The following is a 23,092-nucleotide window of genomic DNA, read 5'->3' as shown; positions in this document are numbered from 1 at the left end:
GAGGAGCTGAAGATAAAATAAAATTGTTTCTTGGCAAAGGACATTTTTGGATTCAGAAGGTAGATGTAGAATAAAAACCCATTAAAAATTGAACTGAAATGCATTAGACTGTCAGTTGCAAACTAGAGCCATACATTGCTATTGACCTCAATCCCATGTATTCTGTTTGGGATTTGCTCCCTTTCCTCATCTAATAATTTATGTGCTTAATGAACTGAGTCACCATCACAGGAAAGAAATAGAATGTAAGGATAATATTTCAAGTTGCAGTCGCTGCTGGAGTGAAGATGGAGTTTAGAATGCTGGCAATGGAAATCAATGTAAATTTCAACAGAGCAAAGCAGATATTGCTGAACATCACAGTAGCTTCTGAGACTTCTGAGTGCCAGCCACACTCATGGGACACAATATATTAAGGTTCCTATTACCAGACACCAAAAAACTGGTATGGATAAGAAACCCAAGACTTCATGTTAAAGGAGTTCTAATTCATACATTCTGGGTGCCAAAACAATGCCATGACATTTAAACTTAATTTCTCTGAATCTCAGTTTTCCCTTTGTAAAACGAAGATATACATTTTATAGAGTGTTTAAAAAATTGAATGAGACAGCACCAGCAGTTGAGCACAAACTCACTTGTTTGTTGAGCCCTGTCTATGTGCACCACCATCAGCACAGAGAGGGCTCAATAAACAAGTACAGTGATACATCGCTTAACAGTGAGGAGGCATTCGGAGAAATGAGTCTTACATGATTTTGCTGTTGTGTGAACATCATAGAGTGCACTTACACACATCTTACACACACACCTACACATACTTAGACATGGTATAGCCTACTACATAGCTAAGCTAGCCCGTTGTTCCCAGGCTGCAGACTTGTGCAGCATGTTACTGTATTGGATATTATAGGCAAATGAAACACAATGGTATTTGTGTATCTAAACATAGAAAAAGTACAGTAAAAGCACAGCATTATAATCTTGTGGGACCACCATTGTTGATTGCAATGTTATATGGTGTATAACTATACTTTTTTACTTTCTATATAAAGAGCTTAAAAAAATACTGAGGGTAATATGGTTGTTTCAAATGATTACAGCACAGTCAGTTGTATCAAACTGTATTCATTTTCACTAACTGGAAAGGTAATATTTGAAATAGGGAAGATAAACACTTACCTTAATGTAATAAAAGGCATAATTTAGTATTGGGGCAGGTAGGAATTTCAGAGGCCCTTTGATCTGATTTTTTTTTTCTGTTAGTCAAAAAATAGGACCTCAGAAGTTTACGTTTATCTGAAATGAAGCTTCCTTAGTAAATCTGAGACATTTTCATTACTGTTCGGTAATTACTACTTTATTAGGAACAGGCCTACACTGTTTTACTATCATGCAATCAAATACATCTGAAGTTTGAGCAGCTTCACAAAGTAAATTGTGGTTATTTACATGTGTTCTTGCCTTTTCTATTTCCTGCATTTAATCTGATGATAATTCTGAGTCACTATTAAATAGTTGTTGTCTTTTTGGAGTACAATATCTGTCACATAACCACTTTAATTTTAAAGGCATTTTAGTGCATTCTTTATGATGCCTAAAAGTGTATGCAATAACAGTTGTCTTAGTCCATTTTCTGTTGCTGTAGAAGAATATCTGAGACTGGTAGTATGTAAAGGAAAGAAGTTTATCTAGCTCATGATTCTGGAGCCTGGAGGGCCAAGATTGGGTGGCCACATCTGGTCAGCTTCTGGTAAGAACCTCATGCTGCCTCATGACATGATGGAAAACTGGAAGGAAACCAGTTATGTATGAAAAAAGGGCAAAACACAAGAGGCAGCCTCGCTTTATAACAACCTGCTCTAGTGGGAACTAATCTATTCCTGAGAGAACTAACCCAGACTTATGAAAAATACATTAATCCATCTTAATGACCATGTTATTTACCTCTTGAAGACACCACCTCCCAACACCACCTCATTGAGAACCAAGCCTCCACATGAGTTTTGGTGGGGACGAACCATACTTAAATCATAGAAATGGCCAAACGTAGACTTATAGTGAAGTTAAAAGTCCCTGGCTTCCAGCCTTCCTCATCTCCCTGAGCATCATCCTTGAGAACCAAGTCTAAAGAAAAACCAAAGATGGCCTGCTACCAAGCAGAATTTTGCATTTATTAAGACACAGGAATCGGTGGTGATTGGAAGTGCTGGGTCCAGGACCTTGTGTGAGGGTAAGATTTTCTATAATGGGACAAAAATGAGGACCTCCTTTTTTTCTCTCAGTTCAGTTACCAATTCAGAGCTGAAAAACATACAAAAACCCAGCAAGACCAGGCTACCTTGTGAAGTATTCATTTGCCTTTCCCGTTTGCCAAAATTAACTTATATAATTTACATATAAACTTGCTTCAGAGTTAACTCAATTTCTATACCTGCCTAAAGGACTGCATCAGTTTTCATTCTACCTCATCATGGTGGATTTAGGCTTATATGCCTCATCCTAACTGAATATTTTGCTTTGGTATAACTTTAAGACTTATCTGTTTTGATCCAACACTTACTACCCTCTTAATGTAGATCTTCTTATTTTCATATTTTATAGAGACATAAAACAGGAGTTTATTGGATTTTGCTTTCTTTTCTCACAATTTTCATTTGCGTTGGTTACTGCTACCTCCTTTGGTTGATATTGTGCATGGTTACGAACTTTTTGGACAGAACATGATCCATTTCTTCATTTGTTTATTCAGAAATATTTATTGACCATCTTTTGTAAATCAGATGTTCCCAGGCATCGAGTGTGACAGGTGAAGTGTCCATCTTCATGGTGATTATGCTATTCTGGTGGTAAGAAATAGCCAACAAATAAATCGAATACCTAAGATGCTCTTACCCGGGAATGAGTACTATGAAAAAATATAAAAGGGAAATGAGATAGAGTGACTGAGCAGGAGATCATTTTAGACATTGTAGTCAGAGAAGGACTCTCTAAGAACAAAGGGGGCTACCCTGCAAGCAGCCGGGAGATGAGTGGACCAGGCAGAGCAATAGTAAGGGTGCCACAGAGACAAGGGTGGTGTGGCTGGAGGAGGGGGTGGCAGGGGGAGAAGGGTGTCAGACAAGACTACAAAGTGAGAGGGGGAGGTACACTATGTTCAATGACTCGTTAGCAATAATGGCAAACACTTCTGTGCTCTAGACATAAACTAATTTAATCCTCAAAACCACCCTGTGAAATGGGTACTACTATTATCATTGTCCCTGTTTTGCAGATGAGGAAACTGGGGCACAGAGAAGTTTAATAACTTGCCCTATTGCCTGTAACCCTGCAGTAAGAGGTTGTGTGAGTACTTAAGAGCTGATCTGAATTACTATTAGGTTGCTAGCTTTTTGTCTTTCTACTCCTTTCATTCAGCTTTAATCAATAACAAGAAGACTGGTGGCTAAATGAACATGGATCCTTTTTTAAAAATGTATATTTTAGTGCACTTAAAATTTACTCTAGCTTCTAGCTTCAGCTCAAGTCCCAACTTCTCTACAAAGTTTTTCTTTCAGTTCATTTCAGAAGTTATGAAATGTACATATGAGCATCTTATATGACATAGAAGCACCAGGCCTCAGGGACAATCAAAGCCTTATAAAACTGACCCCAAATCCCCAGAACCTGTCCCATGTCCAGTCAGGGAGCGACACATCAAGGAAGTGTGCTCCAGGAATGAGGGGACCATGAGTACAGTAGGTGTTGGGGTCACTTCTTCAGAGAAGGGAGACACAATCCTAAAGTCTGAGATCAGGACAGGCCAGGTGAAAGGGTGAAATCTGAGAGGGCTATGAACAGTTGCTGTATTTGGTAGGCTGAGATAGGGTCTACATCTTCAAGCCGAGATGAGCTGAATCAATACCTACCACATAACAGTTTATTTTAATTCCTTTTTATTTGTCATGTCTATCTCATGGCTTCACTTTTCATTCTGTGCTGGGCTGAATCATTCTTTAGTTATTTCATTTGTGACAGTATCATGTCCTCATTCAGACTATGATATCACCCAAGGGCTGAAACCACCCAAGAAACCTCTTTTTACCTTTCTTAGCTTACATTACTCTAGTATTACATTACTCTAGTATTACATACTGGGTGACTTGATTTGAAATGTTAAGGGGTTGGCATGACATTGAAGGAAAGCCCTTATCATAATGAAAATATGTATAAAGATCTTAACAAACAAAAACAATCTCCATTCTCCAACAAAGCAAACACATTTCCTTTGCCTAGTAGATTTGTCTATGCCTGCATTTTATATGAACTGTACTAAGCATTTAAGAACTTAAAAATAACTGCTTTTAAAAGAGTTTGATGATGCATTTAGATGGTAAATGTCAGATAGTGAAATTTAGGAAATTACAAAGTTGAGTTCTTATGACAGTCTTAACCCAACCACTTTCCAAATATTTTCATGTCTATAATAAGCTGTTCTTTTTAGAGGCTGGGTAAATGTCATAACTGCAATCTTGGCTTGTTAACGCTGTTAAAGATTTTATCATTCTAAAACTCTTTAGTATGAAAAGTACCAAAAGCTCACACTTTCCATTAAATCCAGGAGTAACTACACTAGGTTCTCATAAAGTATCTTTACCACTGCAATATGAATGTATTCATTTATAATGCTGATGATGTGATGTGAAGTAGCAAAGATCCCAGAGTAAAAAGATCTGGATCCACAGAACCTCCAGAGGAAGGCTGACTAAAGAGGCAGAAATCCCTGCCCTGGGTGGTTGAGGAGTCCTCTCATATTACAGGGTTTAGGGAGAAGAGGACAAAGAAAAGAGACAGAAAGAGATGTGAGGGGACATATTTATGAACAAGATGCTCATTACAGTGCTATTTATAATAGTGCAAACCGGAAAACCACCTAAATATTTCCAGAAACTAGGGAAATGTTTGAATAGTTTAAGGGAAAGCACATAATGGAATATTCTAAGTCCCTATCAAATGGTGTTTTGAAGAATATTTTAAGACAGAGTATCCTCACAATATAACAGTAAGTAGGTACAAGTGGGGCCCAAGTTCTCTATATGGCATAATACTAATGTAGGGTGGAGTAGGCAAGGAGGGCCAGGGGATTACCGAAAAGAAAGTCGTTTTGGAAGGAAATACATTAAAAGATATTTTTATGTTTTCCAAATAATCTCAAATGTGGGCATTTATCTGTTTAGCTCTTGCTGTGCCCTTTTAATCTCAGTACCATGTCGCAAATTATGAGAAAATTTCAGCCATTATCTTTTTAAATATTACTTTTCTGCCATTACCTTTTTTTCTCTTCTCCTACACCTTCTATTAGAAGAATGTTGGAGCCTCTTGGTCTCTTTCCAGTCTCTTACCTGTCTTTGTTTTTTTGTTTTTTTGTTTTTTTTTTCACTATTTTAACTCCTCATGTTGCATTCTCCCTGGGTCCTCAGGCTATTTTCTCTTTTGTCAATTTCCCCTTTTTTTCATTCATTGATTTCTTATTTTAGAAAATATATTGTTTTCATTTCTGTGATTTCTAATTTTTTTGTATCAAATTTTGCTTTATTTCTGACTGTTTTTGTTTCAAAATTTCTTGGTCTTTTATTGTGGGTGTTGGTTTTTTTAAATCTCTCTGACGATCTCAGGCATTTACTTTAAAGTCATTGTGAGATTGCTGTACTTATTTTCTTTACAACTGGAGTACATTTATCTCTTGGTTGTTGAATGTATCTTGGATTTGCTTTTCCTCATGTGTTTTGAGATTTTGGATTGCACTCTCATTTGGAGTGGGAGGGTTTTTTTCTTTGACTTTCTTTTGCTTGCTTTCTTCTCCCTTTGCTCTTTCCTCCTTCGCAGCCTTGCAGTGACCACCTGGACTCATAGTACCTTCAGTCCAGCATAAAATGTCCTTCTGTTATTTGATCAGGGTCACACAAGCATCTATGGAGATATTCTGGCTCTTGAAGATGCAGTCAGAAAACCAGAAGAGGGCTTGATGTGGTTCCTGATGGCCCGCCATGTTTGATTCCATGGCCCCCATGGATATAGCAGTTGGCTATATCCATATAGCAGCTGGCTGCAGTATTTTCAACCTCCCCTAATGAGGGTGGAGAATTTCAGCTCTACTACTAATTTCAGGAAGAATCCTAGCAATGGCACCCTTCAAATAGAGCATATATGTTGGTCTCTATGGCCTCACAGAAATGGAACTTCTGGCCATCTCTACATGCATCTGAACAAGAACTCAGGTGCCCTGTAGCTTCAGCCACACTTACTGCTTTCTGTTTCTACTATGTTATCTATACATAAAAGATTGTGTGTGTGTGTGTCTGTGTGTGTGTGTATGTGAGAGAGAGAGAGACAGACAGATATGTTTGGTGGGAGAGATTTTCAAAGTATATAACTTAAATAAGAATCAAATTTATTGTAGAAACATAGGCACTTCACTTCTACAGCATAAATGGCACTTTTTCAAAGTAGGGATGAAAACTGGAGAGAGCAGCAGTTGTTTCCTCAAAAATAAAGACAACCATAAACATAAAAAGACACTCTTCAGGTTCCCGTTAAAAGAAGCAGCAAGCTAAAGATAAGGAAGATTTTTTTCCATCTTCAAAGTATAATTTGTCCATAGACAAAAAGAAAAATATGGTCAGCTGATCTCTCCCAATGAGACAGAGTAAGCTGTCAAGTGCTTACCATCTGGTTCAGCTCCTAATCCAGATGGGCTGACAATAGTAATTTATGAAAGGTTTGAAAGCAACTTGCCATTCTTCAGAAAAAATCATTAGAACACATTAACATTGGAATTTGCTCCCCTCCTCCAGCCCCAATTTACAACAAATGCAAAGATAAGGCAACAGCTTCCATACAGTGAATAGAACAGCCTATTCTTGAACCAAAGTCTCTGCTCTTTGAGAAAAAAAAAAAAAAGTAATTATTTTTCTTCCTCCTCCACTCCCCTCTATTGGCTGAATGAGTAAGGGAGAGAATGTTCTCATTTGGAGTTTCTAACAAATGCCTGAAGAAGCCTTCACAGTCTGTGATGCTTGGAAAAGTCAAAGTCAACATCAGGAATAATCTGATGTACCGCATGTTCACACTACAGACGGGCATCCTCTAATCCATTCTTACAGAGACAGCCCAAAGGTCAATCAATATTTCCAATGCAAATCACAGAGCCACAGACTGTTAGAGCTAGAAGTCTAGCCCATTGTTAGCCCCTCTCCTACCCAATCAGACTGCACATGGGCAGTGTTGCTTCCAAATCAGAACAAAATGACAGGGCACCACGTTTTTGGTTCAACCAAGTTTTGTCGTTATTTTAATAAGATTGTAAAGTAATGGAACTCATTTCTGGGAGACTGATGAGATTCTATTAATTTATTTTCAGTTCATGTAAGAATTGCTGGCAAAGAGCGGGGTCATACCTTTCCTTTGATCAGACCACCTGCCGTTCAGGTGCTGAGGAAACTGTCAATATGCATGCTATGCAGGTTTTAAAATGTTTTAGAACTTTCAAAAGAAAAGTCTGGTATCACCGTATAAAGTTTCTAATGGAAAAGGATGGAATCAGGGCTGAATGTAACCTGCAGATTAGGATGTCACTAAGAAGAAATAGAAAAAGCCCTAGGACTGGGAATGTGATGGATATCTTCCAATTGGGAATCAGAGAAAAGGAACTGGTTACTGCCCAATCAGACAGAGATGACCAAGTTATAAGGGCATAGAGAGAGGGAAATGGGAACTGGCTAGATTAACCAAGATGAATGGAAACTTCTCTTCCCAAGAAAAGGATCTAAGCCACATGTGAGAATGGAGTACACACAGGACAGGCAGTGATGCACAGAATGACAAGGCAGTTCAGTCTGTCCCTCTAAGGCTTTAAATAGAAGGAAGTATCGAGCCAAACTACACATGATAAATTTGGTTTAACCTAACTATAAATGCCAAAGCATACCAAAGAAGAAATTGGGCAGTCTTTGGATAGCCTAAAACTTCTACAAGTGGCCAAAAGTGCAAGTCATCATTGTTTAAAACTGCTGGACACTGTTACTATGACATTTCAAATATGGTAACTGTGCGTATATTCTTCTCAATCTTTAAATCTATGTGTTTTCTTCCCTTAAATAATGACCAGAGACTATTTTATTTTATTTGAAAATGGGCATTGATATTCGACTACTTAAAAGGCTATGTGTTCAGGGCTACAAGGGATATAAGAATAAATAGGACACCATTTATTTCCCTCAAAGAATTTACAACGCAATAGATACACATGATAAGGCATAAATCACCACAAAATGAGACAGAATCTCCAAGGTTACTGAAAAACAGAGAGAGATAGAGAGATCCTATATGGTTGGTTGTAATTTACCTAAATTAAAATGGTAGGTTCTTTAAAAAACAACACTTTTATGGAAGGAATGCTTGGTTTGGTTTTGTTTACCTATTTTTTGTGCTGAAGGGACCGTCAAGACAGGTTGTAATTTGAACAAGCTACCATGACCCTCTAGTGGTCACTTGGAAAACTGCAGCAGGCATCGCATTACCTGGAAAAGCCAGCCAGTTTTAAAAGAGCACGTCAGCCAGGCCACCCCTGTTTCTACTTGCTACGACAGCCAAGAACACTCAACTCAAGGCAAAGTGAAATTTTAGAGGACAAAATACTCCCTACCCCAAGTCATGTGTCATAGACCCAGAAAAAGCATTATGAGGTGGTAGAGTGTGAACTCTGAGATCAGATGTCAGCCATTTCAGAACTGGGCCAGTTACTGAGACTCTCTCTGTTCCTCAGTCTACTCATCTGCGAAATGGGGATAACAATCCTACTCAGCTCATAGGGTTGTTATGAGGATTAGAAAAGAGACTACTTAAAACATTAAGAATGGTGCCTTATCACAGTAAGAGCTCAATAACTGTTTTTATTAGTTATGGCATTTTATGGTAAAAACTAAACCAATGTAATCTGTTTTTCCTTAAATTTCCTGAAGGTAAGATGTATAACTAATCATTAAATCAATAAAATTGTTAAGTATATTAAGTCTATCCAGGTAGCAGAGAGACTTGACATTAAATCAAGTCTTTGCTACTTACTAGATGTGTGTCTCTAGGGCAAGTTATGTCACCTGTGAAGGCTTAGTTTCATTGGCTAAAAATTGAAGTTATTGTTGCTTTTCTGACACTTCACAAAGTTATTGTAAGGATTCTATCAAATAATGCATCTATTGCACTTAACAAAGTGGCAAGTTTGGTGCAAGAATGTATTAAATAGTAGCTATTATTATGACTATATGCAAATTTATAAGAAGTGTGCATCTATAATCTATATTTCCATGACACTGTACAATCGAGTGATGCCATTTTAGAAAGAGAGTTCATTTTAGATTCAAATAGCCGAAGAGGAGGCTGGGCTTAGTGTGAGTGTTGAATTAGAGCATCATAATTAAGACAAAGTAGGGATTCAAGTGGGAAATTTGGGAGGGGGAGGAGATGCTAGAGCAAGTTCAGGTGAGAGTCAGAGAGTGGGTCTGAGTTCTGGTACTTCTGGTACCTGAGACATCATGGCTAGGACTTATAGATAACTGCAAGAAGCTGGCTAACAGTCTTATTCTTTGGAGAAGGCCAGGGAATGAAGAGTAATGTGAACAGGAATCAAGAGGCTTGGCTGGAGCTGGTTACTGAGATCTAGTTTCCCCCAGGGAGTAGCCTATTCGAATTTGGACTCCCCTTCAAGCTACAGCTTCTTGGGACCAGGGAGGCCTGTGTTCTAAGTTTAGTTGGTAAAATAGCCCCTAACTGGAATGGTTGCCGAGGGCATTTGGGGTAGGACCACACAGGGCAGCTCAGAGGTGAGAGTGGCCACCTTTTTATCTTGGCTTTTCTTTCTTAATTGTATTAATCATTTCCAAATTCCTTTTATTTTAGTAATGGCATTTTCTGCCACTTTCAGCTATATTTCTTCTCTGTGTGTTTGCCCATTTCCTTTCACAACCTTTGTTCTCTGTACCTTCTTTCCACAATGCCCCTTATTCAATTTATTTTTCTCATTCCAGGTTTCCATATTCTGCAGAAAACTTGGAGCCTAAAGTATACAGGAAAACTGGGCTTTTAAATGCCTTTTGAGCATACAATATTTCAAAGTCTAAAGCCTAGTCAAAATACGATTCATATCACCAATACACTGCTTTTGTAGAATTATGGAATCTAGTGTTATTAAGAACTATTTCTTAATGATAAATGAGAAGAATCTCCTGATGTCTTGATTATATTCTTCACTGTCTCTACATATTAAAATGCAAAACTAAATGTTTAAAATGTAACATCTGTGAAACATTATGTGTCATGAATAAGATTACTCATAGTGGTTTCATATTTTCCTCCAATTAAACGTATCTGAGACTCCTGTGGTCCACAAGACACACCTCAGTGTTTTCCAGCTCTATAGCGGCCTCGTCATCACTCCAGTGAGGTTACTTTACCTCTCAGTCATTTAGGATCTTGCCCTCATTTCATTACTAATTAAATTCATTTTTACAGAGTCATAAATTAATTATTTTGAGGTAAACTGACTGAAACCTGTACCTTGTTCTGAGCTCTTTTTAAACTCTCGGTAATTAAATTTAAGAGCTATCATGTTAATCTTTATTAATACAGTATGCGAAGGAAATGACTGAGGGGAAATGAAAGACATCAACTTCTTAAATAGTCTTAGGGATAGGTTGGAAAATTTAAAAGTGTTCATTCCCTCAACAATATTAGGAAACCTGTTAAGATATCTTTGGACTAGAGGTAGGGTCCAACTCAAAATTCATGCATTGTTTTAGACGCATTTTCGTTGCGGGAGCTCTCATGTCACTTTTCTTTGTCTCATGAGGCCAGCACAGGCGAAAAAATGATAATGGGAGGCTTGGCTTCTTTTTTTTTTATCAACAAGTATATTTGATTTCTAATTGTTGGTGATAACTTGGTTTTCATCTAATGAATACAGCCTTGAGCATTCATAATCATTGAAAACAAGGACCTTAGTGTTATATAAATATTTTACCCTATTGGATTAGTAAATGCTTTGTTAATTGGCTGATCCACATTTCTATTCAAAGAGCATCTTTAGATAAATGAAGTTTTTAAATAACACCCTAAGGAAAAGTCGTGGTAAACACACTGTGGCTTTGCCATCAGGTTTTCAAAATATCCTACAGAAATATTAAAAAGTAAGCCTTTAGAAAAGAAGATTAGACCTTGTTGCAAAAACCCATAACTCATCTTTTCCCTCAGGACTGACTGACAAAAGAATATAATTTGTTTTTGCTTTCTGCTATACCGAGATGATAGCTACTTAACTTCTATTATCCTAAAGCTGATGCCTTTTACCAGTGCCTACCTAACATGAAAGCAGATCTGTTTTCAAATACTCTGTGTTCTATATTGGGGTAGAGTGAATTAACAGCTGGTTTGCTCTGTTCAGCTCTCAGGTGTCTGGCATCCACGAGATGTTGGGGTGCATTAAGAGACGAGTGGATCATCTGACCGAACAGTGTTCAGCACACAAGGAATATGCTCTCAAGAAACAACAACTAACAGCCTCAGTGGAGGGTTACCTACGGAAGGTAGTTTCATCAACTAAAACTTAAACATCTAAGTTGGTGATAATAGATGATATGGTAGGGCAGTATGTGGGCATGGTGGGAGGACAGGGGCATGTCTCCTTAGGCTGCCCTTATGTTCCACATTGGGTCCTTTAATTGAACTAGACACGGTTGTAATTCACTATTGTTCATCAACCACCCCGACCCAGGTGGCCTGTCTGTGCCTCTGGCCTGTAGGTATATACACAAAGGCAGTTCCCGCTTTGCACAGTACTGTGTTAACTGAACCAAGTACATATGGGAATAGAGTGGATTTTTCATGTGCATCGTTCTGAGCATGGTTCAAATATGCACAAGTTTCTGTTACCATGGTACCATACAACACCAGGACTATAGATAGGTAGATAGATTGATATATAGACAGATACCAAATATTATGAGTTTTAGGTTTTTCAAGGAATAAATTGCCATTGTTATATTTTATTGAACTAGACCAGTGCAAGGCAACACAGTCATTCTGCATATAAACATACATGTGAAAATCCTCTCTGCAAAGTGAACATGATGGCTTCGTATGGAAGAATTTTACTTCCTGTTTCCAAAGGGGAATAAAACTAAGGAGCTGCAATCTGACTAAATAAAAAAATTATTTGTCTTCAGCAAAAACTAGTAATATCTCAATGGCATTGATGCTAATGAATCTTGCTGTAGAGGCTGGGTCTCAAATTTTCAATGATGTTTTCATTTGATACGATGGACTTATGTGCCTGAACTTACATGAATAGAGTTAGTACCCTTCACTGGAGAGGACATTAAATATCAATGTCTGTATTTAAATTGCCTCCTCACCTGTTATTAATCAGAAACTTGGGAATTTTATCCTCGTTCTGGTGCCTGGGTTCAGGGAGTTTCCAAATATGGTGGCAGCTGTGGTGCTGCATCCCCTGGAGCTTGAGAACCAACCTAATTTGGTGGTGGTGGACCAGTAGGACCTCAGCTGCTGCTACTTGTCCTATTGCCAATTCGTAGTCAATTTGAGTCTGGGGAGTATGGACTGGAGTTAGAGCAATGGGACAAAGCATGTAACTTGAATGGAACAGAGCCTTTCAAGGGTCATTTTAGTCAATGACTCATGTCCACTGAGGATCAAATCATAGTCCTCCAAGTTCATCAATTAAATGTCCTAAGTATGCCCCTGTGTTTTACTACGACATGTCCAGGGTTTGGTGCTTCCCTAGAGTCCCTCTTCCCAAAATACTGCAATGCTCATGCTCTGGATCTTGCCTTTAAAATGTGCCTGTAAATTGGGTGCCATTCCACTCACAGATAAATTCATCTCTGTTGATGTGTTAGCAAGTGCATTATCCTTCATAGGTAATACAGATAAGTTCTTAGAGGATGTGGATGATTGCTTATATCTCACAGCTGTTAATAAAAGAAATCCCTTTCCACATATAACCTTTGTTGGTGGGCCACAAGTATTACCTCCTGTGAAGAGCAGCATTATTAAAATATGAAATTCTGAATATTTAAAACTATATTAGATTAATATTGGTAAAATATATTTCAAGTATAATGAGAATCTATAAAATAATATTTATCTTCCTGATATATGTGTGTACCTATATGCAAAAATATATTACTAAGACTGCCATATATTATTCACTCCTAAAGGTGGAAATGTCAATTCAGAAAATCAGTCCAGTGCTTTCTAATGCAATGGATGTTGGCTCCACCTGTTCTGAATCAGAGAAGATTTTGAATAAATATCTGGAACTAGATATCCAAGCTAAGGTGAGTAAAACGAAAATGATTATTATGGCTATAATTTTGTAAATATAATTTTTAAATTATTTGATAGCTATAAACTTAATCCTAGCGCCCTTGAGGTTTACAATTCTAAATTCGTATGTAGCACACAATGACTTAAAAACTCATATTCTTACATGTCTAAATTATTTTTATATATGCATTTATTAGGACATTTGTGCTCACTGAAAGTCAGCATTACAGCTGGGTATTGGTCATTTGGTTCCCTTTCTTGCCTGGGCAGTTTCTCAAAAAAAGCTTCATTTTGGGGGTGACAGAGGAGGCAGGGACAGTGCTTCTCTGACTATTGGCAATTTTTTCTGCAGGAGCAAGTTACCAAAAAATTACCAGAAGCAACGTGCATTATTGCAAGATTCCAAGGATATAAATAAAAACAACCTTGTTTGCTTACCTAACACTCAGAGACAGAAAGTGCCACACCCCCATCATAGCACCTTCTCCAGCTCCCCCATACCCGTTTCACATGGCGCTTAGCTCCAAACCTGCCCTGAAGTTTCTGTCTGCTCCAGCAAAGTTTAAGGACCTAAGTCAAGTGCCCTCCTCTGGTTGGTTCTCCCAGGTCCACAGGAAGAGTCCTGTGACTCCAGTTCTCAGCAGAAGAGCCTCCTTCATGGACTGTGTCCCCACCGGAAACTCACAAACACACTAATTTTTTGTTAAATGGGGTATTTTTTATTTATTATTTAGAATACTTAAAGCTTATGTCTGAACTCAATTTCATTTTTTAATGTTAAACATTTTAGAAATGGGAAGGAGATTACAAGGGAAGAAATTCCCCACTTCTCTCCTTCCCACAGTGCTATCATGAAGCAGAGCCTGTAAATTAAAATTGCCTTCATTCAGTGGAGTACTTGGGAAGCATATTAATCACAAGTAGGGAAGCAATCTCTCATTGCTGCAGAGCTTTTTTCTTTCATTTTGCTTGGTTTTGAGGTTGTTCTCACATGAAATTTTACATGGCTCTTTCTATGACATGCGTAATCGTCATGGCTACAATTTCTATTCGTCCATTTAATCAGTGGTTGGAGTTCACGTAACAGAAATTACACTCAGAAGAAAACATAGGAGAACATCCCTGAGCAAGTCAAAGTCACTGACTTTTTAGGTTATTTAGGCCTGATATGTGATATTTTCCCTACTAGCCCTTCTAGATAGAGATTTAAATAAGACTGCACTATCGATATGTCATCTTTTTGTAAACTAAAAACTAATGAATAAGTTTTGTAAATTTGCCATCTCTTATATAATAAAATTAGTTTAGGAATTTGCTAGAAGTATTGTTAAATTTCAAATAGCAATCTCATGTATAATTAATTCATTTAAATTATTTAAAACATTTTTAACCTTTCATACCAAACAACCTTTCTTTTATCTGTGACACAGAAAATAGAGTGCTCAAAATAAATATAGCTGATAGAACCAAGAATAATTTGTGATGATTTTCATTCTAAAGTGCCCTTCTTTTTTTTTTTTTTTTTTTTTGGAAGTTGTGTCTTTCTTTATTGTTCTTTATTGAGGAGATTCTTGGTATAAGTTCAATTAGTAATCATAATTGATGGATATGCAGAAGATAATGAAATGTGAATGTTCATGATTCCCCTGTCAGTTTCTGACCTCCAGTGCTTTGATTTTACAGGAGACATCACATGAATTAGAAGCAGCTGCAAAAACCATGATGGAGAAAAACGAATTTGAATCTGATGAAATGGTATCACTTTCCTCTAAAGCTAGATGGCTAGCAGAAGAATTAAACCTATTTGCCCAAAGCATTGACTACAGATCACAAGTCCTGCAAACTTACGTGGCATTTCTGAGGTCATCAGAGGAGGTATAGTACTATGTGTTAACCTTCTTCAGCAAGGTGGCCACTGCCCATGTCCTTGCTTTCTGTGGGGATATATGCTCTGCCTTGGTGGGTAGTTCCATGTCCTCTACCCCTGTGCATGGGATCACTTACAGGCCCTGTGTTCTTGTAAACCAAAGAGTGATTGCAGCAGTTCTCAATCTATAAAGGTTTATTTAGCCAAGGTTGAGATGTGCCTGGGAAAAAATAAAAATCCCAGGAGCACCTGTGACCTGTGCTTTTTCCAAAGGGGGGTTGGGGAACTTCAGTATTTAAAGGAGAAAGGGCAAGCACGAGGAAAACAAAAAGGAGGGAGGATAGGCAGTGAGGCAGCTGGTTACATTCTTGTGAGGCTCTGACTAGCCTCAGCAAATCTACATTTTACATGTGAAAACCTACATTTTTACATGGGGGAAAAGTAAATTATGCATTATTGCACACCCAGTAAATCTACATTTTACATAAGATAAACATGTGAAAAGAGGGAGTAGAGTCTATGACATAAAGCTGTAAAATTACAGTTATCTGTTTGGAAACAAAAGCAAAGTAGTTTTTGTGTGTGTGACCCAGTTCCCAAGCTTAACCTTCCCTTGGGCATAGTGACTTTGGGGTTCTGAGATTCTGTTTATTTGTTTTTTGTTTTTTTCCACATTCTTCAAGGCACCATACAAAGGCTCAAAAAATAAGTTGTTTTATTAAAAACATACAAATTTGTATGTGTGGATAGTATGGGATATGCACAAATAAACAAACTAGTTATACTGGAATAAATTTTACTATATCCTACAAATATTTACAATATCCTAAACAGACAACAAAATTATTTCAAAATAGTCATCTTCTTTTTTTTTTTTTTTTTTTTTTGAGACAGAGTCTCGCTCTGCCGCCCAGGCTGGAGTGCAGTGGCGTGATCTTGGCTCACTACAAGCTCCGCCTCCCGGGTTCACGCCATTCTCCTGCCTCAGCCTCCCGAGTAGCTGGGACTACAGGCGCCCGCCACCTCGCCCGGCTAGTGTTTTTGTATTTTTTAGTAGAGACGGGGTTTCACTGTGTCAGCCAGGATGGTCTCGATCTCCTGACCTCGTGATCCGCCCGTCTCGGCCTCCCAAAGTGCTGGGATTACAGGCTTGAGCCACCGCGCCCGGCCCAAAATAGTCATCTTCTAAACCATAGATCTTTTTGAATACCTTAGCAGTTAGTGTGGTTCATTTGAAATACACAGAATTGCAAAATACAGGCTACTGGGTTCAGTCTCGAATCTGCCTTGTATGATGTGTCTTCCTATGTTACCCCTCAGAGTTTCTTCCGAGGCCTTATTTTGTCTGGTTATGCTAGACAACCTCTAATATTCCCTCTAGTACACTGGATTCCATCTCAAAGGTCATTGCTTCTTGAAGCTGGCATCAGTAATAGAAAAGCCCTAGAGTCTCACTTTATTTAACCCCTATCCTAGTAACCCCCATGCAAATATAAATCACTCTCCTCTTCAGGCAGAGAGGTGCTGGTTAGTGGGAGGCAGAGCCAGCAGGGTTCACTCAAGGGTGGAGCCAACCCAAGACAAGTATGTGCTTGATTTTTTCCTCTTCTTACCTCCACCTTCTCAACACCTTCCTTCTTAACTCTCACCACCACCATCCTGCCGGCACACCTCTCCTCTGTCCAATTCCTTTATAATATTCTCAGTTCACCACTGCATCCTTTTCTACATTTTTACTCAACTGTTTGTCCCTTCTGACTTTTTAGCTTTTTCTCTTTATTTTTCTTTTTTCTTAATTTTTGATTTTTGTGCATACATAGGTATATATATTTATGAGATGATTGGAGGCAGGCATGCAATGTGTAATAATCACATCATGGAGAATGGTGTACCCATCCCCTCGAGCATTTATCCTTCATGTTCTTTTTAGTTCTTGACCCTAAACTCTCATGGTTTGGCAAGTTCCAAACTATTCCCAACTGACAGAATTATCTTGTTGATGAATATTATAATGCAGTACGTGAAATGGTAGAGAAGCTACAAAGAAGTGCTTGCCTTCTGCATCTTCATTGCCAAAAATGAACTTCCTCAGCTTTCAGTTAAGCATCCACTTTGATCCACTCTGGCCTTTGGACCAGGAGGCTTAGCTTTGCAAACAACAATTTAATCAGAACATTCTAGCTTCCTGCTTTCTATTTTCTGCTAAATCTGTTTTTCTACCTGGCAGAGGCTTCCATCCTTCCAATCCTGGCGATGCTCCCCGTACATTACTTCACTCCTCCTCTGGCTTTCCTTTCTTCCTCACTAGCTAATGGTTACTCATTTCCTTTCCATTCTCCATCCCGTCAACTCCCTGCCCTCCACCCTGACTAACCCCTGCCAACTCCCAATACGAGATCAATCCAATAGTCTGTTTACTCAGCCTTTCTTTCCAAGCTTCCAGACACTCCAGTGGAAAATCATACAATTGTGCTGATTGGCCCCATTACAAATGCACGGGCCTCTGCCTCAGCTGGGTCTCCCATATGCTCCCTAGTTGGTTCCCATTTGGTAGCAATTCTCAAGCATATTACCTTAGTTTCTATCTCTAAATCTCATCCAATGTTCTTAACTCATATGTCACTGAAAAAAAAAAAATGAAGCCATTGACAATAATGGCCTTGACTTCCAAACTTGTTGACATATTCACCCATCCTCCATGGGTTCCAATAAATGAAAATATTCCTACATCCTTCAGCATCTAGCTCCGGCAATCATCTTCTAATTTTATTTTTTTAAATTTTATTATTATTATTATTATTTTGAGATGGAGTTTCACTCTTGTTGCCTAGGCTGCAGTGCAATGGCGCAATTTTGGCTCACTGCAACCTCCACCTCCTGGATTCAAGCGATTCTCCTGCTTCAGCCAGGAGTAGCTGGGATTACAGGCATGCGCCGCCACACCCAACTAATTTTTGTATTTTTAGTAGAGAAGGGTTTCTCCATGTTGGCCAGGCTGGTCTCGAACTGCCGACCTCAGGTGATCTGCCCGCCTTGGCCTTTCAAAGTGCTGGGATTACGGTGTGAGTTACCACATCCGGCCATCCTCTGATTTTTAAAAGATTTCTTTTCCATTGCTTCTTTCCCTTTGTTCTACAGTTATGTCCATATAGTCTTGCCCTCACCAAGGCTACCACTCCATCATTTTATTTCTCTTCAAATGTAGACCTTTTTTTTTTTTTTTTTTTTTTTGGGAGACAGGGTCTCACTCTGTCGCCCAGGCTGGAGTGCAGTGGCATGATCACAGCTCACTGCAGCCTCAACTTTCCCAGGCTCAGGTGATCTTCCCACCTCAGCCTCCCAGGTAGCTGGGACTACAGGTATGTGCCACCAAGCCCAGCTATTTTTTTTTTTTTTTTTAAGAAATGGGGTTTCTTCATGATGCACAGGCTCAAATTTGGACTCTTGAAATGGGAAGAAGATATTCCTCACCTCTACTTGCTCATCCTGTCCTTGTCCCACTGCAATTCGCTTTATTCCTGTCTCAACCCTTCCACTTGCCACCTCTTCACTCCATTAAAAACATTCTTTTAAGCTACCTACTGGTTGACAGATGAAATAGTATATTTTCAGTCTTCATCCTGCTTAATCTTTCTGCAGCATTTATTTGACCCAGTTACCGACTCTCACCTCCTTTGGGTTTTTTTTTTTAAATAACAGATTTACTGAGGTATAATTTACATAGCATGAAACTCACATATTTCATAATGTCGTGATTTTTCCTATATTTATAGAATCATGCAACCACCATAGCACTCCAGTTTTAGTGTATGTCCATCATCCCCAGAAGAGCACTGGCTTACATTTTTAGGCAGTCCTGGCTCCCACCCCCAGCCTCAGGCAAGCACTGATCTACTTTCTGTCTCTCTAGGTTTGCCTTTTCTGAATATTTCACATAAGTGGAATAATCCTATCTACTTCTTTGTCTGTTCCTTGTCCTTACTCCTAGTTCACTTTTCTTTTTTGTTCTTAAAGCATGGTGGGTCATAGAGTTCTTGCATGTGCCCTCTCTTTTGCACATTGTACCCACTTTTTTTTTTTTTTTTTTTACAAAAACCACATTCCCACCTATGGTTTCTTCACCAATAACTCAAAAGTGGTTCCTGAGCCCCAACTCTCCTGAGCTCTAAACCAGTGCTTTCAGTTAGTTATGTATCCTGTAGGCTCCTCCAACTCAGCAAAACACAGCTGGTGGCTTTTCCTCAAATATGCTTTTCCTTCTGTATTTTGGCATTGGGTTAATGACTCCACCATCCTTTCAGGAATGCTATTTAGAAGCTTCTATGTCTCTTTCAATCACTTTCTCACTGAGCATTTATTTTGTACTAGGTACTGTGCTTTTCATTCCTGATTTTATTTAATCCTTATAGCACCCTATGTTTTAGTTACTATGATCCCCATTTTGTAAATATGGGAAACTGAGGCTCTGAAGGATGAGGTATGCAAGATCAAGCACTAGCAAACGTCAAAGCTGAAGTTTCATCCCAAATTATTTCCCTTTTGTTTTTCCTATTTCAAAGGCCGTGCTCTTCCATATCTGTTTATTGAGCCAACCTAAAAGATTTCTGAACTCCCCTTTCTCTGCACTTGCACCATCACTTCCTCGGTTCAGGCTGTCATGATCTCTTATCCAGCTTAATGATGTCATCTTCTGCCTGCTCAGTTTGCCTCCTGTTTTTACCCCTTCACACTCCCCTTCCCTTTGTAGGCAAAACAAAAGTCATACTAAGGCAAATCTGATCACATTACCTCCTGAAATTCAGGTAATTTGACAAGTGTAATAAAGCAAGTTGCAAATAACTGTTACCAAAAATGAATAAAATCTCCCATTAATTCACCTAAATCAACTAGTACAGAGTTAAGGGAATTTCCATAATAATATGGTTCTCATTTGCATTCAAGGAGGCTTTTTTGAGCAGTTAGAAAAGAAGGATGAATTAAAGTTTGTGTTTTGAGAATTGCACATAACTGACTGCCCATAATATTGACACCCAGCATATAATGGATGACCTTATTGAAGGCCTGATGATTGCCATGCTGATTCCGAGTCATCTATCAGTGGTTTCAACCTAATCAGAATGTATCTCAATTATGTTGGTTACAGTAGGAGACAGGTTGAAACTTGCTGGCCAGCTTTATCCCAGCACAAATATCCCTCCGTCTCTTATCTTACCACTCAGCTTGTGTAACCTGTACTTCACTCACACTAAGATCATGTATTGTCCTCTGAACCAGTGAGTGTCTTCACAGCTAGTGTTTCACACTTTTACACAAGTTATCCCTCCCATCCGGGATCCCCTTTGACGCCTTCTCACCCTGGACAATTACTCAAGACACAGATCAAATGTCACTTCCTTTGGGAAGCGCTTCCCTATTTACTCCATACATAGAGTTGGTGGCCTCTCCTCAGTGTGCCCATAATATTGTCTGTGTATGTGTCTCTGTGTTGTAATAATTTGATTATGGCTCTCTTTCTCCTAGAACTATCTTTGAATACCTCCCAAAATAGTTAATTATTACTAGGGCATCTTAGAAGGCTCCATGGAGGAAGTGGCATTTTAACTGCTCATGAAGGATAAATAAGAGAGGAAAATTGAGGAAAGATCATTCTGGGCTGAGGGAACAAGCATCAGCAAAACGTAGAGGCGTGTATAAGTGGAATATGGAAATGAGGAGAGAGCTTCTGTTTCTGAGAGCTATTTGCAGGCTCTCCTATCAAGTTCAGTTAAATCAAGAACAATGTTAAAATCTTTAAAATATAGTGACTAACCATTGCCTGAGATTTCTTACCATGTTTAGGTTGGGAGTTACGAGCTATTTAAATCTAGTCCTGTCAGGCATTGGTGTTACTGAAAATGCATACAAACTTGTGTCAAATAATTTCTACTATTTCTATATCATCCAATTACATATTAATCTGTAGGTCTACAGACACATTTGATTTTATATAAACTCTGCTCAAGGAGAGTGATTTAAAATGATCTAATATTGCTTATATTGGTTAGCAAATGAGAAAATATAATTCCAGGGAGGCATAGTAATGTACCTTAATAAGAGATTAGCTCATGGAGGCAGTTTAATATTAATACTTTGGCAGAACATTAAGAATTATTTATACTTTTTTATTCTGGTTTATTGCTGATTAGAAGTAAATCGTGATTTACTAATTACTAATCATCTTTCACTGGCCTGTATTTCTTACTGATTTGTATTATCTGATTCTATGTATGCATCTTTCTTCTGAATTATGAAACTTGGCTTTAGATGAAACCACACAGGTCTTTGACATACATTGTCCCAAATTGAAAAACACACAAACACAGAATTTATAAATATGATGTTGGCTTCAATAATTAGTTTTTATGCTTAATAAACCTGTCAGCTCAGTGTTCTACCCAAACAATCAACAATCCAAATAGATTTTTATATCTTTTCAATAAGTTGAAAACATTCAATAATTATTTTAAAAATTCTGAAAATGGGCTGGGGTTGGTGGCTAATGCCTGTAATCCCAGCACTTTGAGAGGCCAAGACAGGAGGATCTCTTGAGCCCAGGAGTCCGAGACCAACCTGGGCAACATAGCAAGACCTCATCTCTACAAAAACGAAAAAAACAACAAAAAAAATTAGCCAGGCCTGGTGTTGAGTGCCTATAGTCTGTAGTTTTTAACTATTAATACTTGGAGGATGAGGAGGGAGGATCGCTTGACCCCAAGAGATGGAGGCTGCAGTGAGCTATGATCGTGCCACTGCACTGTAGCCTGTGTGACAGAGCAAAGGACCTTATCTCTATAAATAAATAAATAAATAAATAAATAAAATGTTTAAAAATTAAAAATTCAGAAAATGTAGTTTTAGGTTTTATATAGGCTTTTATTGGAATCTACTGTTCTTTTTCTTTAAAAAAATGTGTTTGAGTGTTCTTAACCCTCTTTTTCTTTTTTAGGTAGAGATGCAGTTTCAGAGCTTAAAAGAATTTTATGAAACCAAAATCCCTCAGAAGGAGCAGGATGATGCTAAAGCCAAGCCTTGTTCTGACTCGACTGAGAAGCAGTGGCCGCTATTTTTAAAGAAGAGTTTTGTAACACAAGATCTAGGGCTTGAGTTCCTTAATTTAATAAACATGGTAAGAATGACATTAAATGGATCACACCTTCTGCTAGGATTACTCATCAAAGTCAAAATAATAATTTCAAAGGTTCAGCTGTCTACTAATCAGCAGTTCTCTCCTAGGAAGTTCTCGTTAGCTTCATTCAACCTAGACCAGTCCTGAAGCCCAATATTTAAATGCTTACTTGGCCTAGAACTTTGGTTAGTTTACAACAGGAAGGTTGTTTTAACTATTAAGAAGGAAGAGTGACTGTAATCCAAATGCAACATTGTTATTATTAAATAGAATCCTCAGAAGTCCACCCAAAAGTTCCGTGTTATGTTGAAAGCATGCAACAAAGTCCTTTCAAAATTTCTGGGGGCTAAAGACAACTTCTAAGATGAATCTTCTTTTGAAGAGTTTCTTACCTTAGCAGATCTTTTTGTTGTAAAGGTCCATTGTATTTAGAAAAATACCCTAACCTTTAGCTGTCTTGAATTATGTCTGTAAAATATTCTAGAATCCTTATATCCACCCATAACCAATATTAAATTCCCTGTAGGATACTTAAAAGATGGTTAGTCCACTTCTCTTTCAATACCTCAAGTATTTTCCTAATGAAACTGCTCATTTCATTGTTGGAGAATGCCAGCTGCTAGAAAACTTTTTTTTTTTTTAATGTTAAATATATCTGTTTCCATATCTACTCCTAATCTTCT

General features: G+C 38.2%; 1 protein-coding gene across 11 annotated transcripts in view; it reads left to right on the top strand.

Annotated features, from left to right (window-relative positions):
• CCDC141 (coiled-coil domain containing 141) overlaps nt 1-23,092 on the top strand; it is a 247,151-nt gene that overhangs the window by 142,313 nt on the left and 81,746 nt on the right. For all 11 annotated transcript variants that reach the window (XM_077957279.1, XM_077957276.1, XM_028830891.2 and 8 more), the window contains 4 exons: nt 11,474-11,615; nt 13,269-13,388; nt 15,061-15,252; nt 22,230-22,409. In XM_077957279.1, coding sequence (XP_077813405.1) covers nt 11,474-11,615; nt 13,269-13,388; nt 15,061-15,252; nt 22,230-22,409 — 634 coding nt within the window. The remainder of the gene's footprint in view (nt 1-11,473; nt 11,616-13,268; nt 13,389-15,060; nt 15,253-22,229; nt 22,410-23,092) is intronic.

Source organism: Macaca mulatta, chromosome 12, assembly GCF_049350105.2.
Source record: "Macaca mulatta isolate MMU2019108-1 chromosome 12, T2T-MMU8v2.0, whole genome shotgun sequence".
Classification (NCBI taxonomy): Eukaryota; Metazoa; Chordata; class Mammalia; order Primates; family Cercopithecidae; genus Macaca; species Macaca mulatta.
This window is presented reverse-complemented; position numbering and strand designations above follow the sequence as displayed.